The sequence below is a fragment of the Taudactylus pleione genome, unplaced genomic scaffold (assembly GCF_031769625.1).
Source record: "Taudactylus pleione unplaced genomic scaffold, aTauple2 ptg000842l, whole genome shotgun sequence".
In the NCBI taxonomy this organism is placed as follows: domain Eukaryota; kingdom Metazoa; phylum Chordata; class Amphibia; order Anura; family Myobatrachidae; genus Taudactylus; species Taudactylus pleione.
The window spans coordinates 98,611-118,860 of record NW_028285244.1 but is presented as its reverse complement, the minus strand read 5'-3'; the positions used below and the strand labels follow the sequence as shown (position 1 = coordinate 118,860).

Here is a 20,250-nt window from a genome sequence, read left to right as displayed (position 1 = left end):
TAGTAGTAGTCCCCCCTTGTAGTGCCCCCAGGAGTAGTAGTCCCCCCCCTTGTAGTGCCCCCAGTAGTAGTAGTCCCCCCAGTAGCGGTCTCCTCCTTATAGTGCCAGAACCCCCGTAGTAGACACACATAATATATATATATTAAAAAAAAAAAAAACACTTACCTGACACCCGCTCCTGCTCCTGGTCCCGCCGCCGAGATCAGCTCCTCCGGCCGCCGCTTTGCATTATGGGAGTGACGCATCATGGGAGCGACGCGTCACTCCCATTACCCACTGCGGGAGCCGGAAGATGTCCGGCTCTGGCAATGGGAGCAGCAGCCGATGAGAGTCTGTCTGACTCTCATCAGCTGCTAAAGCAAACACACAGCTGCCGGCTCCGGCGGCTGTGTGTTTGTGCTGTGTAGCGCTGACCGAACTCCGTCCGGTCAGATCTACACACGCGGTGCAGTCTGTGTCACAGGGACACAGACTGCCCGCGGCCCGCATGACGCTGCGGCCCGGGGGGCACATGGCACCCTGCCCCCCGGCCCAGCCCGCCACTGTTCATATCTGTCCAATATTACGCTACCATGTGTGTCGGAATCCCAGCTCTCTGTGCTTAATGAGGTGATTTCTATAGAAGAGGCGACGGCTGCTATTAACTCCATGCGATCCTCCGCTGCACCGGGCCCAGATGGCTTCACAGCTCAGTACTACAAATCATTTGTGACGGAACTCGCTCCGCATCTTACCTGCCTTAATAATAATATTTTAGATGGCGCAACCTTTGCACCAGCTTCTTTACTTGCTGAAATCGTGGTAATTCCAAAACCTGACAGAGACCCTACACAGTGTTCTAATTATAGGCCAATATCATTGCTAATTATAGATCTTAAAATTTATGCAAAAATTTTGGCTAACCGTTTAGCCCCCCTTCTTACCCAATTAATTCACCCAGATCAGGTAGGCTTTATACCAGGCCGTCAGGCATCTGACAACACTAGAAGAGCCATCGACCTGATTGACTCTATCCTTACTCAGAAGTTACCATCTCTAATTATGGCATTAGATGCTGAAAAAGCATTCGATCGCATTTCCTGGGTCTTTGTTTTGGGAGTACTTCAGAGAATGGGGTTTTCTGGAAAATATCTAGACAGTATTTTAGCCCTATATCGATCACCCACTGCTACAGTCTCTGTCCATCGCTCCACTTCTTCCCTTATTGGAATTGCCAACGGTACCAGACAAGGATGCCTGCTTTCCCCTTTGATTTTTGCTCTCATCATGGAGCCTCTGGCAGCGAGGATCCGCAACAATCCAGACATTGTTGGTATAAAAGCTGGTTGCTCTGAGCATACAATTGCATTATATGCAGATGATGTCATGATATCTCTTGGGAACCCGGCTCAATCGTTGTAACCTCTCCTCACTGAAATTGACCTTTATTCCAGCTATTCAGGCTATAAAATTAATTAGAGTAAAACAGAAGTGCTTGACTTCTATATTCCCGGGTCAACAAAACGCTCTATGGAAACAACTATCTAGGTATTTTCCTGACACATTGTCACCACCAATTATTCCAAGCAAATTTTCCCAGTATCTTAGACCAGATAAAATCAGACTTGAATTCTTGGTCTAGTCTAGTCACTAAATTTCATGGATAGGCAGAGTGAACTCTGTTAAAATGAATGTGCTCCCTCGGATACTTTACCTTTTTCAGACTCTCCCTATTTTTATCCCTCCTTATGTTTTCAAATATTTACAGTTCCATACCTCACGATTTATTTGGGCAAACAAACATCCTCAGGTGCGATTGAAATTATTGCAACGTCCCACACATAGTGGAGGGTTAGGTATACCTGACTTCAAACAATATTGTTAAGCCACGCAACTTGCTCAATGTGTGCAGTGGTGTACTCCTGGCATTGGGAAGGTCTGGGTTGCTATTGAGGCTGCTGAATTGGGTTTTTCTATGGTCTCCTCTCTCCTCTGGCTCCCGAGGCCACGTAGACCAAAGAACGTCACTTCTCATCCGATTGTTTCCCGTTCGCTATTTGTTTGGGACTACGCTAATAGGAAATTTGGTCTGGCCCCCAGTCCTTCTCCTATTATCCCAATTTTTCACAATCCCGATTTCCCTCTGGGTAAAAACAAGACTTCTTTTTATCCATGGAGGGAGAGGAACCTCCTCTATTTCAATGACATCACAAAAGATTTAAGCTTTCCCCAATTTTCTCAGATTCAGGAGGATATGGCCCTCCCCTCCAATTTTTTTTTCCAATTCTTGCAACTTAGGCATTTCCACTCAAAAGGTTAAACACCTTCTAATTAATAGACCCATTTCCAACGTAGAGGTTCTATGTTTGGGACGCTCCTCAACTAGAGGTCTAATTTCCTCCCTATATGCAATGCTTGTTGGGGAGCTGTCTCCACAACGTGATTCTCATGAAAGGGCTTGGGAAGTGGACTTGGGCACCTCTTTAGATGATGAGGAATGGGTCAAGATCTGGGATAATGCTGCCTCTAGCACCATATGCATTAAAATTAAGGAGAATACGTACAAGCTATTATATGGATGGTATTATGTTTCCTCTCGATTGTGCAGAATGTATCCTGGTACGTCAGATAGGTGCTGGAGAGGTTGTACCGCTGAGGGCACCTTTTTTCACATCTAGTGGACTTGCCCTAAGATAGTAGGTCTTTGGAAGGAAGTTATTGGCCTTGTACATCGCTTGCTCAATATACCCATCCCTTATGACCCTAAGTATATTCTTCTTACGTTAGACCTTCCCACGCTGACTAGGCACCAAAACAAACTGATGCGCCATATTTTTAATGCAACAAAATGTCAGCTAGTTGCAGATTGGAAAAAGCTTGATTCTCCTTCTATGCAGTCCATTTTAGCCCGTATTAGATATATTTATCGTATGGAGTATATGACTAGTATCATTAACCATTCCTCTAATTCTTTTGATAAGATTTGGGGCCCATGGTTAGCTTCTCATTCTGCTCCCTCCCCTTTTGCCCTGTGACAAGTTATTTATATTAGCATATGTATGAGTTTCTATATATATTTATAAAATCTGTATATACATATATGCGTATGTTTATATTTGGTTTTTGGGTCCCACCCCAGGGATTTTTTTCTCTCTCTTTTAATTATTTTATTATTTTTTTATTTTCTTTTTATTCAATAATGTACGATTTATATATTTTTTTGTTTTGTGTTAAATTGAAAAATGGATCACAATTTCTCTCTATTTTATGAGACACGGATCTTTTTTCAAGTGATAATTTTGAGATTACTGATTACTATGGTCTCTTATTTTTTATGTGATTCTTCTAATAAAATACTATTTAAAAAAAAAAATTTGGGAAAATGGTTTTTAATGCTTTCAGCATAACCCTTCATCTAGAAAGTGCTCATTCCCTGTTTAACCAGTTTAGCTGACATTACCAGTGGGAGTAAACTTCAGGAAACTATGCACAAAATCCTTTCCCGGGTAATGCAAGGAAACCAGTCGGTCGTTACCAGGAACAATACGGTTGCTATTATATTGTATTGGTCTACAGGTTAAAATAATTAACCCTAACCACTCTTGCACTTGCAAAAAGGTACATTTCCCATGAAAGTGTTGAATAAAGATCATAGGGAGATGTAGTCCTACAGCATCCTGATTATTGAAGGATACCCATCCCTAAATCAGATGAAGGCCATATCAATGACCAATGAATGCCTAATTTGCTCATTTAGAATCTGTTAGTCACATCAGGATAAGGAACAGGAAGACAAGGTTTTGAAGCTAAACCACAGGTGCACTTACCCATATCTTTGTCATCTTGGACTCTCTTCCTTTCATCCAAGAATGCTTGGAGCCATCCCTGCTTGTCCTCCTGCTTCTTTGCACAAAACAAATGAACTTCATCTGTCTGTTTATTTACCATCTTAAAAGCGTTCTTAATGTTCAAATTGAAGTCCCTGTCTTTGCCATCTTCAACGTCGGTAAATTCCATCTCATCCATATCTATCCGCCCTTTGTAGTACAAGATGTCTCTGCGCAACAAGTCCTTTTTGCAGAAGACCAGTTGGTGGTCAAATAAAAAGAACGTCCTTTGCTGGCTCTTCCCTTGTTTGAAGATCTTTGTCAGTTCTCCTGAATGGATCAGCTCGGAACTCCTGGCTAAAATGTCTTGTCCCTAGATAGACACATGCATCTGCGTTATTAATGGAAAACTCATTGTGCGGCATTGATGAAAACTGAAAATCTAATGCATCACCCACAGCAAGTAGGAATTTGTTGTCCTTTTCTAAACTGTTCTAAAAAATTAAATCTAGAATCTGATTGTTTCAATGGACAACAGCACTTCTATGCAGTTACCTGTAGAACAGTTTTCACAAACATCCCACAGCATATTTTTCAGTAGATAATAGTAGGTCAATCTGGTCATATCTCTACAATAATAGAGAATATTTATTTCCTTTATGAATAGAAATTTATCTAAATATTTTTTTTGTGAACTAAACACAAAAACATGTATTTATGTATGTATGTATGTATGTATGTATGTATGTACGTACGTACGTATATATCTCATACGGATCATGTAGGGTGTACGCCACCTTGCACATGCACGACAGTCGTTGATCTGCACAACAAATGGAAGGATGTGGTGAACGACCAAGTGCTGTTACATGCAGCATGTAACGACACATCGCATCGTCGTACACCAGATCGTGTAGTATGTATCGCTGGGTCACACATCGTGTACCTAACCTAAGACTCTAAATGGTTGGTATCTTTCTCCACGATTTGATAAATCTCCTCCTTAGAAGTTAATATGGCTACCAAAGTAGCAGTATGACTCTTAGTAAAATTCAAAGGTAAATAACCTCACCTAAGCTAAGGGATGCAGAACAATATTATTATTATACTCACAGTGAGATCCAATAATTTACACGTATGATCTTTAGATAGGACTAAACCTATTCACTCAATAAGTCACTTTTGAATAGTTTAGATTGCATGGTTTGCTTAAATATTTTTTTTTTCCAAATAAATACTCCAAAAATAAACTGAATTATCATTATTGATGTGTTTTAAATAAATTAAGCGATTATGCGGGGCAGGGCTGTATTACAAATTTATAGAAAATGTGTACCTGTAGTTTTGAGAAAAATAATAATATTACCACTACTACTAATAATGTTATTTATATAGTACTCAAATAGGACTCAAAGTGCAAAAAAGGCTAGTTCCATAGCCGGAGACAAAATGTATGTTCTGAGAGGGAAGTGTCAGAAATTCACACACACACACACACACACACTTTGCATTATATAGTAATTGTACTGTATGAATTTTCAATGTTGCCACAGCTCAGAAATTGCAGCTCAACAACAGAATCCTTCCAACGTGTCTCACTGCAAACACAGCTCACCTCCCACCCGACAATGGAAACCTGCCAGCAGGCGATCTTGTCTATGCTCTCCAGCCTCCTTTTCCGCTCATTAATTAAGCAAGCAACGTTTTTCATGGCCTCGTAAGCTTCTTTTATTTTACTGTAATCCCTGTAACATAAACTGGCATTAACCACTGACAAATGTTTTCACAGAAGCAGTTGCAAACAACAAAGTTATACACAGTATAATCATCTGTAAAAATAAAAAGATTGAAAAAAAATAAAATAGGGAAGTTTTTTTTCTCTCAACACTGGAGTAATACAAGGTGTGCAAGTAATTGAACAGTCAGGGATGGGTTGGGTACGAGATGCCGCCACTGAGCACATGTTCAGTAACAAATAAACCAAGAGTTATCAAATGAAAAAAAAAAAAAAAATGGAAAAAAAAATAATTAAACAAAGCAGTTATCAAACATTTAGCTGCGTGCAACGAAAACACAATAGAACTGCATTTAAATACCCTTTGCGGGACATAAATTAAACCAATGTGAAACAAAAAAGGATTTTAATCACAACATTTCATCAGTAAACAATCAAGGCACAGTGATGTTGTAAACTGTACCAAATATTTAATGTCGAAAGCTGGATAATTGGCTGAGACAGAATCATTTTAAAATTATATTGGAACAACGCCATCTTGCGAATGGCCACAAGACACCATCTTAGAAAATGAGATGTGCACGACGCCATTTTGCGAATGGCCGCCCAGCGCCATTTTAGGGAAACTCACACTTAAGTACATACGGCGATGCTATTATTAGAATCATGCGATTGCATATTTCACCATACCCCATACACACATTAAATACACACAGTTGCGCTGTTCATATGACGCACATTAGCGAATGCATAAAATCCTGCATGCGAACGATGTTTATTAGCTTCATGCATACGCATCTGCCCCAAGTTAACTAGCGTCTTTTCCCAGACCCCTCATACTTACACACTGCACACTCACATAAAAGGTTCCATAGCTTCAAAGTGTAATATCCAAGGTTTATTCATTTCTTACTAATGTTGTGAAATAAAGACTATTTTGATATCTAAGGTTTAGTACATGATAAGCAAACAGTGCTTGGTGTTGTACTGATCTACTCTGTCTCAACAGCTGTCCGGTGTCATCGGTGAGAAGATCACAACATGCATTCTCAACTTATGGACTGTAGAGAGTTAAAACACTAAAATGTACTTTGTCATGTTAGCAGCTTAGATTTGCATGCGGTGGGAAATAAGGAGACAAAAGGCTGTCGGAGGCTGATCTGTGTCCATTTGAATGAACCTGTTAAATGTCCTGTAACAGATGCACTGTGACTGGGAACCAATGGAATCATGCCAAACTTGCCTATTGTGTTACTTGTCCCTGTAAGGGTATAAATGTGCGTACAGACTCCAATCTGGAGTCTTCTTGCTGATGCTGTTGATGGAGGTTTCTTGTTGATGCCGGTAACTGGTCCCAGTGCACGTGCGTATGTATAACTGTACCTTGGGTCAGTATGATTTCTTTGCGCTAAATTATCTTTAGATCACAGCATGTAACCTACTGGTTTTATGTTGAATAATAACCTTTGTGCGTTGGAAACACATTTCTCAAAATCTGAAGGCATTTATTTACGGTATGACTGCGTACGCAAACAGCGTCAATTCTAGAAGGTATAGGCAGGATTTAGAAGGTATAGGCAGCAGGAGCGTATAGAGGTTTAAATCCAGTATCCTTATTCATATGAAGAAACACGAAAATGTAAAAATTATATATATATATATATATATATATATACATACATACATACATATATATATATATACATACACACACACACATATACACATATATACACACACACACACACATATATATATTAGGGATGTGCAGGTTCGGATAGGTTCGAGTTTGCACGTGGAGTAATATATATACATACACACAAACAGATCTTTCAAAAAAGATACATACAATTACTTCTTAGAATAAATGGTAATAAACATCATAAAAAAGGAGTTGATCAGACTCCAAACAATTGTTTACAAATTAGAGCAAAAAGTGGATAACCAGCTAGAATTTCTCCAATGAGCCAAGAAAGGGCACAACAATTGTCCTAAATAGCAAGCTTGGATTTAATATGTTGAAAGTGACTAGTATTTGTTGCAACATATATAGCAAAAATTTTCACGTTTTGTAGCAAAAAACAGTTCACTTGGGGATTCCTTTATAATATATCCACATAGTGTAGTGCATTCAGTTGGATCAGCTGTTTGTTGTAAATACTGCATGCAAATAAATGTATGTTTCAACATAAAGGCCCGTCGGATCGCTTATTTTACCTCTGCGTCAGAGTGACTTAGTAAATTAATTCACATTACTCTCCTTTCTGCGGGAGTCAAGTGTGCACACGGCGATGGTCCTATTTCTAGCAGCGGCCACCGCCCGCAGCTCCAAGTGATGGCAGTCGGGCTATCCAGCTGCAGCACAGTGCAGTATGATATTGTGGCGGTTGCAGTCTCCGGTCTGTGCGGTTAATTAGCGGTGGAGGCCTTTAGCAATGCAGTCCAGATCTCTGTGTTTAGTACGTAGTGGGCAGCTGACCACGCAGGATCCCAGTGAAGAGAGCAGCAAAAACAATTGTTTGGAGTCTGATTAACTCCTTTTTTATCATGTTTATTACGATTTGTTCTAAGAAGTAATTGTATGTATTTTTTTTTCAAAGATCGGTTTATAGCATAAAAGGGAGATGGAAGACCTGCGCTTAGACTTACGGGCAGTAGTATGTGGTTAGTGCTTGCTGCGGACCGCTATGGGATTACCCAACCCAATCAATTCTAGAGTATATGGCTTGTCTGGGAGGTCGGCGCTACACGTAATACTATGTACTACACAATATTGTTTGAAAATCACTTGGTTTTTATTGTATAAAACTTGGGGTCACAGTGCCCCTGTAATCTAATGGGTGATGTGGGGTAGGTGGTAAAAGATAGATTGTGGATATCTTTATATTGATATGAATATTTGTGGATATGTGTATTAGTCCTGGTATAGTCAGATTGATAAACCAGTGTTATAACACAAATGTTGCTATAGTTCCTCTGATGTGTGACACCAGCAGTCCACTGTGGTATTTTGCTGGTGTAAACCAAGTCCTGCACGCGGGGTGTCTTAGTAGGTGTCTGGCGGGGCGGCGTCCCATATCCTCCAGGTCATTCACAGCGGAGCAGAGGACCGGAGACCGCGCCGAGGACGGAGAAGAGAACACCGTTCACCTGGAGGAGATCAGGAAAGGACGCTGAGGGTAAGTATATGCACCTGGGGGATACGGGACGCCGCCCCGCCAGACACATACTAAGACACCCCGCATGCAGGACTTGGTTTACACCAGCAAAATACCACAGTGGACTGCTGGTGTCACACATCAGAGGAACTATAGCAACATTTGTGTTGTAACACTGGTTTATCAATCTGACTATACCAGGACTAATACACATATCCACAAATCGTTGCATTGAATAATCAAAGATCGGTTTATGTATATGAGATATGCGATATATAGATTTTTTTCTAAGTTTTTATGTGTTTCTTCATATGAAATATTTGGTACGATTTACAACATCACTGTGCCTTGATTGTTTACTGATGAAATGTTGTGATTAAAATCCTTTTTTATTTCACACTGGTTTAATTTACGTCCCAGCAAGGGTATTTAAGCGCAGTTCTATTGGGTTTTGGTGTTTCTAGTGAGTTTGGCAAATACTTCCTTTTTACTGCTGCACTAGTACCCGATTCCCCTTCTCAGGTTAGCGCCGAACATTTCCTTTTTGTTTTTTTATTTAGCTGCGTGCCCCTAAATACTGACCATATGTTTGGTATGGGTACACATATTTAAGCACATAGTTTTATTTCAAATAAAATGTAAAATAGCTTAAAATGCTTGCAAGGAAAATTCAGACTACAGAAGCCAGCAGTTGGATCTGCTTATAATGAAGCATATGTAAATGCCATTTGAATGTCATTACTGTGACCGGATCACTCTGTTCCAGTTGGCATTTAAACCATGCATCAGAATTTCCAATAAATTCATATACTAGCTCCCCCTCCCTCCATTCCTCAACTTCTGTAACAAAATTCTTGAAGATTAGTGTCAGGAAAACTGAACCCTCTCTGTGCAGAGAAAGAATTTCTCCATTTTACAGCGGTCACAGTGCAGACTTTTCCCCTGTTCTCCTGCCGAACTCCAAGTATACCTCCAACACTAACCCCATTGTGTTCCTAAGAGGACCATCCAGGAACCCAGATGGAGGGAGGTCTGGGATCACACGATACACCAAAATGCATGGACTGATTAGAGGCAGAGGAACTAAAAATATCTTTTGGAGTCAAGGGAACGATAAGTATGAGACATCAAAACAACACTGGAAGCCAAATTAGATGAATGTCTGAATTCAAGAGTGAACACTGACAGTTTGTCCTTGAGGCTGAGAAATGACTCTGAGATTATTCCACAACAAAGTCTGTGTATTAGTTATGGATAGTGTCGCCTAAAATTCTATGTCATTACTTAGGCGCCTAAACAATTTAATGCTGGAGTCACACTCCTCCCCCCCCACTAATGACAGGTTAACACAGAAATGTGTGTGAAATAGATCATTCAACAGCCATACATTGTGCAGATGAGTACTCATACACCTAGGCGCAAGCCGTGGCAAGCGATGTAGCAAAGCAGATTATTCTTTAAATTTGTATCTTAATCGCACCGCAGATGCAGGAAAACACCTCTGTCTGTACCAGAGACGCCGGGCTGCGACTAACTGCACAGGAATTAGTTATAATAAATCTGTATCGATGAAGCACAGCTGAACTCTGGCGTAATAAAAAGCCGCGGATGCTACAGTACATCATAGCACTTCCTATACAGATTCAGACTCATTCGCACACAGATGTACAAGCGTCGGATATCAAATTAATCAGTGCAGTCTCGTTAAGTGGTATTGACCATCACATTGTGACTAAGATGCATTTTTGGGCAAAAAAAGACAGACAGTGCTCGGCGCAATCAGGGTCGCACAGGACCTTGTGCGCAGAGAAAGGCTGTTAGGCGTGATTGTGGCAATAGTGTATGAGGCCACATCTGTATTCTGTAATATAGTGTAAATCTATGATAGCAGAGATTCGTTTATGGCAGAATAGAAGGCATAACCACCTTCTTTTAACTTGTTTAAAAATACAAATTACAGTTATCTGGGAGGGCAATGAAAGGAAGGAGGCATGGCTGGACGCAATGGGTGGCTTTCTTTTAAACCTATCATGTACAACCACTGTAAAATAACAAACTGGCATTAACCAAAGATAGGATTACATCCCTTCTAAAGTAGGTGTTATTTCCTTTTGCCAGGGGTCATTTGTTGTGCCCATGGTTGGCAAATTCAAGATGGTGTTTTTGAACCATCTTTAATCTTATTTCCATTTATGGATATCAATGGCAACTCCATACTCTTCTTTCTTGGCCAAAGTAGTGTCAAAAATGCCAAACACACATTCCAAAGAAATGACACTACAGCTGGCCACACTGTATTAAAATGTATGAGATTTTTTTCAATTTGCTTTATACAATACAAGTATAGGATTAGGAATGCTCAAAAATTTGCGACCATCAAACATTTCTGCAGCACTATCCTTAATTATCCCAGATTACAATTTGTAGTTTGAAATTTGCAGCTCATTTCTGTATTAAAATTAATGTTTCTCAATTTGTTTTAATCACTATTTAATAAAAAAGAAATAAAAGATATTTAAAAAAAAAAAAAAAAAAAAAAGTAAACTGTTAGTTTGTTCGAATTTTGCCATTAGAAAAAGGTAAACTGTACCAATTTAGGCTTGCACAGTCAACCGCTCAATTTTTTCAAATTTACCTTAATTTCTTCCTATTATAATTATTATTACTACTATTGTTTACTTATATTTTAATCCTGCATCACTGTACAATGTACAAAGAATATTTGTCACTCACATTCATGTTTTCTTACTTTTGTGGTCTATTTAGCAAGAGTGACGATGTTGCCCAGAATATTATCGGGCAACATCGTCACAACATTTTATCAATTATGATAAAATATGGAAGCTATTCAGCAATATTTTCTGCAGGGACAGCGGTTGCAGTAACGCGCTGTCCCTGCGATACCACAGAAGGTATTGTTATAGGGATTCCAAAAACAATCCCTTCTGTTTGTTCCTCTGCGCATGCTCAGTCATGCGCTCGGGAACAGTCTCCGTCCCTGCTTGCGGTGACCGCCGACAGGGTAAGTACAGCTCCAGCCTGCCGAAATTGATTGACATATGTATACAGGCTTTATACTAGCCTGTATACATGCATATTTTTGTGCGATTATATTTAACATTTATATATAAATGTTAAATATAATCGCACATAAATATACATGTATACAGGCTAGTATAAAGCCTGTATACATATGTCAATCAATTTTGGCATGGGTACACTTACCTGTTGCCGATCGCCGGGAAGCAGGCACGGAGACTGGGCGGGCTTACAAGATGCTGCAGGGACTTAAGGGAAAATTTCCCTCTGTCCCTGCAGTTTGTTATATATTAAAGTATTCGCTTCATATAACGCCATTCTGAAATGGCATTGATGAATAGCAAAAAGCGTTAAAGCACTATAGAGATTAATGGCATGATCCCTACAGTGCGGAACTCTGCGAATTAGGAAAATATGGAGAAGATACTTACATCATCTTCTCCATATACACATTGCTGAATAGGGCAAAAGCTTAAATAATGTGGAAACTAGTATTTCCGGATTTTTTACGTTAATTATATCATGCTGAATAGACCTCTTTGTCACAAACAAATGGAAATGTTGATGAATTTTGGATTAATATGTTATAATCAGTCTGACTAATTATATGTGGATTCTTATGGGGGGATTTATCAAAGCTTGGAAAGAGATAAAGTGAAGTGAGAATGTACCAACCAATCAGCTTCTTCCTGTCATTTTTTTCAAACACAGCCAGTAAAATGACAGTTACGAGCTGACTGGTTGGTACTTTATCTATCTCCACTTTCTCCATCTTCAAGCTTCAAGCTTTGATAAAGCTCCCCCATACTAAGCAGACCAGAAATGAAAGAACCATATATCTGCTAGTTTTCAATCATGTCAGTCACAACCATGTTCACCATGCCTTCTCCTACAGACACTGCAAGAAGCACTGTTCTGCAGTTTAATAGGTGGAAATTACAAGAAATGTGTGGGAGGAGTTTATGATGGTTTAGACAGGAAACGCCTAGAACCAAGCATTCTAGATACCACATTCCCCTTTAGTTTACATGTTTGATATAAGCAATGCGGCAGTATAATGTCCTTTTGGCAGCAACCATTTAATAATAATAATGGATTTGTAGCAGAGGTCCCCCTTGTCTGATAATGAAGAGCTCACCTGTGCTCCTGAGTGGTGTATTTCAGCAGCTCCGCTAGCTGCAGGGGGTATTTGCAGATCTTCTGGACTGGAGTCAGCAGAAATCCATCGATAGCAATGTCGATCATCTGCTGGAGCAGCCGACAGGCCTCGAAGAAGTGACGATACTTGCTCAGCTTCATGAAGTTGGAGAGCTCCAGGCAGGCGCTGGGGTGGTTATTACAATACTCAGAGTAGATGGAGAACCCTTCTTGCTGCATGTACACAAAACCAGAAAAAGACAGGAGAAAAGAAAGAAAAAATAGGAGAATATATATATATATATATATATATATATATACATATACACACACATACACACACTATACACATATGTATAACACAATCTGTAAGCCTCCACCAGTTGATCCAATTAAACAAAGGGGTCACTAGGGCATTCAATGATTGGATACTAAAGGCTTCCACAGAGGCTGAAGTGCTAGGACCTTTTCTACCAAATTGGGTATGGAGCCCTACATGTCAAAGGCAGATGTAGGAGAGGGGGAAAAGGGATATAGCGCCATTCCCATATCTCGGCAACAAAGCGCATTGCTGTTAAGTAAACTGTTCGTCGGGCCGATGGGGTGTATGTACCTAAGGGAAGTCATGTGCTACCTCCTGCACTGTACAAAAGGTATCTGAAGGCTGGTCGGTCGACTTAGCGGGAAATGCAGGGAAGCTTTGTTATTCATTGGAAGTTGAAGTGCCAACCACAGGCATCCTAGCGTTGATGGCTGAGCAAACTGAAGCTCAACACTATTTTGAGCAATGTGTGGAGCTGACCCAAACTCCCCTAGGACTACAAATGGTTTGTGAGCCTCTGCTGCGCTCTTTGTACTATGACATGGAGGATACTCGGGTACAGAGCTTTTATTTTCTTCTGATATCAGTGGAGAACTTTGTGGAAGTAGGGGGTAGTCAGTCTTTGGTGGATCTGGTGCAGGACAGCGGTGGGTTGTATGGAATTTTCTTTTGGGGATTTAATGATGTGGGGGTTTCAGATGTGTGATGTGTTGTTGGTGATATATGGTGGGGGGTGGTATATCTGTACTGTATGTTAGGGTTATGGTGATGATGGGGGAAGGGTAATTTTGTGTAATTGGTCATGTGGGGGGATTGAAATAGATTTACAGTTTTACTAGGTCTGAATTTCTTTTTCAGTAAAACTATAATTCCTTTACGCTGTGATACATGTACACAAACGAGAATACAATTAATATACGTTCATCAGAAGTCCTGCGCATGAAGACAGAGGTGCACAGCAGACAGCAGGAACGGAGGACGACATGATGAAGCCATTTATACACCGACAGACGTATTTTTCATAAGAGGTCAACAGAACGGGTAAACCAGCTCCCTATATAAAGAGTCTAGATTCATTGCTGCTTCATGTGTGGACCAGGAATTCCCGTTTCGCTGGATCAAAATCCAATAGGAACATACAGAACCTTGAACAATCTGTATTTGGTAGGATAAACCTACTGTATGGGGCCGTTGTGATCCAGTTATTTGTTCTAACTACATAATAACACTATGAATACATGTGGTATTCCAACTGATTTGCTGTTTCACAGTTACAACCAAAACACTTACATTTTCAAGGAAACATCCCCCAATTTCACTCAGATGAGGCTCCTCTTTGTTGTATTGTTTCTCCAGATTTTTGAAGAATGTTTTCTGGAATTTATACACTTCTTCAATGTTTCCAAAAATGGTCCCGAGCTGGGCTTCAGTGAACATGCTTGTGTGCTTACGGCACTGCTTGATGTAGCCCTGAAATCAAAGTAGGACAATCAATTTCACTGGAACTTGACATAATCCGTGCCATCAGCAGAGTTTTATGGGACGGATGTGGACCAGATTGCGTGCCTGGTACATCTAATCTAGTACTGCACAGTGAAGGTATAGAGTGGATTCTTGTGAGGATATTCTACTCCTACCCAGATTTACTGGAACAGCTCTGCTAAAGGCCTGATCTATATACTGGACAACGCGGCTCTTGTCATTCCATAGCGGTAGCTCCTGAACTAACTCAATGAACTGGAGCTACTTCCAGCTAGTGACCAAAGCAACATGTCTCAGTATAGAAAACTCCCCACCTAAAGATTCCATAAGGACAGCAATCAGGTGTACCGCTGTCGGAAATAGGATACCGTGTAAAGTGATGACCCCGATTGCAGCGTAGGCACAGCAACTTATATGGAGGGCAATAGAGGATTTCATCTCAATAACTGCGTCTACAGAGCAACGTAGGAAACACAATAACCCGTCAGAATAACTACATTCTTCTGTAGAATGTGTATATAGCTTAAAACGTTCGTCGCATTAACTGTGTGTCACATACAGGCAAGTATTACACATTATTTAATTGTTTCTACAGCAGATAACAGACAGCCCGAAGGCAAATGGCTACAGAGTCTTCAAGTTCTCTCAGGTTGGTATCACACAGGCATTCACGGGAAGAAGCATCAAACCTTCGAGAGATAAGGTAGAGAAGGTGCCCAGCGTCTAGCTGTCATTTTATCTAGCACGGTCTATGAAATGACAGGCGCCGATTGGTTGCTACGGTTAAATTCACCAGTATCTCTCTGAAAGGTTTGATAAATTTTTCCTTCAGTGTTTAAGGTAACACAAGTTCTTCCTATGTGAAAAGTAAAATGTATTCACAGGTAACAGGTGGGTCTTTGCCTAAAAAAAAAAAAAAAAATCAAAAGTAAAACATCTTGTGACATCAGCCTAAGGGCGGTATGTACTAACACTGAAATGCGTCAAAACTCCAAAAACTGACATTTTCGAAGGCATTTCCCATATGTACAAAGCTCTGGAAAGCGAAATTTTCCAGAACTTGCATCCTACATGCAAAGCTATCTATATGGGCTTCTCACCGCAGACTGCCACGAGAGAGATCCAATAGAATCCCGCTCCGAGTGTCTCCCGCGGCTTGCGCATGTGCAGGAGAACTCGTGGGTCATACACACAAAACTCCTCTCTTTGCAAAGGACAGATGTCATTTGTAATTTTGATCGCAATTGTACATGCATATGGCCTCAACAATGCCGCTATGTGGCGGAATGCAGGGCCGGATTAATAATGGTGCGGATGGAGCTACAGCTCCAGGCCCACCTTGAAAATAGGCCCTCAGGATCCCCTGCAGTGAAGACAGTGTTGAAAGGAAAAAAAAAGAATTACCTGTCAAGAGTGTCTGCACTGCACTTGAAGGATCCGGAGCACCGACCATTCACCGTCCCCCCTCCCCACATCTGCCTTCCGAAGCTCCGTTCCATGGCCAGCCAAATAGTCTCTGCATGCAATCCGAAACCCCGTACCCATGCCAACGAAGCCCCGCCCCCATGTAGTGCTAAAACATCCCCGTGTGTTCCCTAGAAGCTCTGGTCCCCGGGTCATCCCCCAGTGCCCCTACCTGCCTCCCTCGGCAACTGAGTTCTGGGCAGGCGACAGGGGGGGAAAAAGGGGACACATGTACCGGGCCCCGGCCCCCCAGGAATCTCAGTTGCCCAGTTCATGTGTCCTCATTGAAGGGGCACAGTGACGGAGAGGGAGGCCGAGCTGCCGGCAGCCTCGAACAATATAATCTGCTTTGACCCGGCGCACGACGTCACGCCACTGGGTCAGAGGAGCCAGGTCCGAGCCGCCAGCATGCTGCAGGTAAGTGGTGCTCTCTCAGGCTTCACACACACCCTGCCTGCATGCTATGCACATACAGTTGATCGGCGCCGCATGACGTCACGCCGCTGGCCGCACCATCAGGCCCAATATAAGAAGTTAGCTCAGCTCCGTGAAGGCTACTCGAACAATCATGACTGAGCTTATCAAGGAAGTGGTGTACACGTCCAGGAGTCTCAGTGTATCAGTGCAATGCCTCCCTCTGTAAGTGCACTGTCACTGATTTTAATTCATTCTCTGTTACGCCCTGCCCACTCTTTGCTGTTCCGACCTCCCATCACACTTTCTAGATGCCCCCCTCCCACTCTCCATCCCTCCACCTTTTACTCAGTCCTGCCACCCTCCCCTTGGCACGTCTCTCAATGCAGTAAAAAATGGTGTACTTTAATCGACATTTACTCAGAGGAAAGGGAGTCTCTCCCTAAAATGTTGATTAAAGAACACCATTTTTCGCTGCTTTGTGAGACTCCTTTCTACTATTGCATATATGTATATATGTGTGTAAATAGGCCCTTCATCAATTTCAGCTCCAGGCCCATGTGGACCTTAATCTGGCACTGGCGGAATGTATTGCATTCAAAATGCGGTGCGTGGTACAACCTGCCCTAATGTTCCAATGGGCTATAGAATGGTTTAGCTCTGTAAACATCAGTGTAGCAAACAGCTCAAAGTACTGGACCAGCTCAAAGTTACTTACACATAAATAACCTCAGAAAATCTAAAAGTTAATGCAATAAGTTATCACAAATTACTGAAATACTCTATCTATATATATATATATATATATATATATATACATACACACACACACACATACTGTATATATACACACAAAACCACAAGATAAAGTGTATATACCTCGCATATGTCTTTCAAGTGTTTGATGTAGACCCGCTCCGTGTTCATTATCTCACGAATGACATTCGTTCTCATTTGATCCTTGTTTTCAGGGCTCTTATGACGAAATTTACCAATATCGGGATCGTGATCTTCATCATGGAAGCTGCCAGAGTTTTCTGAAGCATCCTCTTGATTCACTCGCAACTGGAAACGTGACAGCAAAACAATCAGTCATGCTCATGTTTGAGAGGGTGCGTGGTTTATTACTTCAGCATCAAAGTGCACTTTAGGTGTGCGGTTTAGACTATAAACAGCAGCTTATTCACAGACAAATGATGCATTACCCTGACAAAACTAGCTGGGAACCAGGCTTCTGTATCACGGATCCTCCCCCACCACCAGTCTTTGTTGGACGCCTCAAGAACTCTTATGACATCTCCGGCTTTGAAGGCCAACTCCTGATCATCCATAGTCACGTGGTCCCATAGGGCTTCTGCATAGACTGCGCTGCCATCACTTATTAACTGAAACAAACAAGATACATAAACATTTCATTGGCCGGTTAAGGTGTACAACACACACGATGTGTAAAGAAATGTACGAACAAGATAAAGTGAAAAATTAAAAAGGTTTTCCAACTTTAGCCTTTACTATGTGCATTTCATTATAAATATGTGCTTTTCAGCCAGGTATTTATAGTACTCAAACTGTGCTGTATAATACAGTATTGTTGTCCTACAAGAATGCACAGCATGCAGTGAATAGGCTTTTTCTAGAGTACAGCTTTGCATCATCCCAGGGCAACAGAAGTATACAATTGTGCTGGATTATATAAAGACGTGTCTGAAAAAGAATGCAACAAAGCTAGTAAGAGACATTTATTTACCAAACAGATAAAGAAAAGCTTTTACAAACCAGTACATTAGTGAACGGAACAGATGAAGACCTGTGCTTAAGAATAAACATTTTGCAAAAAAAATAAATAAATAAATAACCAAGACATCCATAAAGAAAGTTGAATCCAAAAGTTTTCTATGTATCAGTTACCACCAGGTAAATTATCTACAGTAAAATTATTATAACACCTCCCACAATATACTATCAGCTTTTAACTAGTTTAAATGATCATATGATCTGATAAAACTCAAACGATAGCACTATTCCATCTACATTTAAATACTCTTCAAGATAACAGTAATTTAGGGGCCTATCGAGGCATTTTTATATGTACAAATAGCCTAATGCAGAAGATTTCACAGAAATCTGCAAAGGCAGATGCAGATTGCAGTCCCAATTATTATCAATGGGGACTATGATCTGACCCCTATGTACCAAACTCCAAAAAGCGAAGCATTTCGGAGCTTGGCCCACTGATTTACACCATCATCAGTCGCCATAAACCACTTTATGCCTAACATAGAGGGATTCTTGCAGGACAGGAATCCTCCCCGCAGGCTCCGCCCAGCTCCTGAATATGACAATGTGCGCATGGGGGTGGAGCTTCGTGGGCAGCTATGGGGGGGGGTATGGAGGGAGAGTGATGCTACGTGTCCCAGCGCCAGGTAGGAAAAAAAAAACAAAAAACATTGCGGAGCTCTGTGCCCTTGATGGTGGCGAACCATTGGATCTCCGCCGCCGATGGCGATATCCATCAACCATCGGTGGTTAACCAACGATGGTTTGTAATCAGTCGATAGCCATCCCTACTCCCAAAGAGGGGAGGCAAAAAGTAGGCAAGTTTGTTGTGTAGTGTATGGAGGGAGCGCCGATTATCAGACGCTCCTGTCGGCTGCAATGTACTGTAGTTTATGGCCAGCTTGTGAAGGACATACTGGGCATTCACAATGCATCCCTCCTCCCTGTGTACACAGTACACAGTCCCCACCCACGTGTCACGGCACAGGATCCACAATCATAAAAAAAACTTGTAAATACAGTATAAATTCCAACAAAAACACCAGGACACATGCACAACCTTATAGCTCCTGTCACAAGATAACTGAATGTACCTCATTGATGGCCAACTGCTCGCCTCCTGGCTGCAGGTATCTTGGATTGGCTTGGTAGGGTTCATCATAGCTGTACTCCTCCTCGCTACCGTTGTCATCCCCTAAAGTGGCAGACTCCGCTCCGACATCTGTTGAAACTACAGAGCGTCCACATTGTAACTCACAGTAAATAGGGCATAGTCCTTAACAAACCGGCTGCAGTATCCACTGTTTGTGCACTGGTTTAAAGGCTTCTCAACACTTTATTTCCAACAGAAGATTAAATCAGTATCTTTGCTAAAACAATGGAAGTATCAACAACCACTTGCACTGACTGCAATCTTGTTATACATGACTTAATTTATCTTTAGCTTTGTTTAACAAACCAACAACTTATAAACGAATGAAGCAGACTTTTCGGCATATTGTCATTTGGTTCCAGCTTTTTCATTAGGGTCAGAGAAGATTTTTGTGATTATCCTTTTTCTTCTGCACATTTAGATGTCACCGGTTTGGAAGTGTTTGGGGAAAGGACAACCTGTAGCCAGGTGACTGGTGGTTTACAGCAGCCCAGTCATTTCAGCAGGTGTGTGCTGATCTTGTGGGAGTCAGTGACCGGCCCACATGTGTGACTGTGTAAGGCAGGACAGGGTTGCGTGTGGCATAGTGTAGGCATGCGAGACTGCTGCCAGACCTACATGGAATTATTGCTCTGTCACATGTACCTTTATCTGAATCAGAGTCCATAGATCTCATTTATTCAGTCGTGGCTATTAGGCACATGTTAAAGCAACACAACATTTACAAAAAAAAAAATACCTCCATTTAAGACCTCTGTAATCCC

General features: G+C 41.3%; 1 protein-coding gene across 4 annotated transcripts in view; it reads right to left on the bottom strand.

The window, feature by feature from the left end:
• The window catches only part of SPATA13 (spermatogenesis associated 13), a 70,050-nt gene that overhangs the window by 9,858 nt on the left and 39,942 nt on the right, over nt 1-20,250 (bottom strand). For all 4 annotated transcript variants that reach the window (XM_088458601.1, XM_088458604.1, XM_088458602.1 and 1 more), the window contains 7 exons: nt 19,428-19,564; nt 17,763-17,942; nt 17,437-17,622; nt 14,488-14,667; nt 12,877-13,109; nt 5,422-5,551; nt 3,807-4,179 (listed from right to left, as the gene is read on the bottom strand). In XM_088458601.1, the coding sequence (XP_088314727.1) occupies nt 3,807-4,179; nt 5,422-5,551; nt 12,877-13,109; nt 14,488-14,667; nt 17,437-17,622; nt 17,763-17,942; nt 19,428-19,564 (1,419 nt within the window). The remainder of the gene's footprint in view (nt 1-3,806; nt 4,180-5,421; nt 5,552-12,876; nt 13,110-14,487; nt 14,668-17,436; nt 17,623-17,762; nt 17,943-19,427; nt 19,565-20,250) is intronic.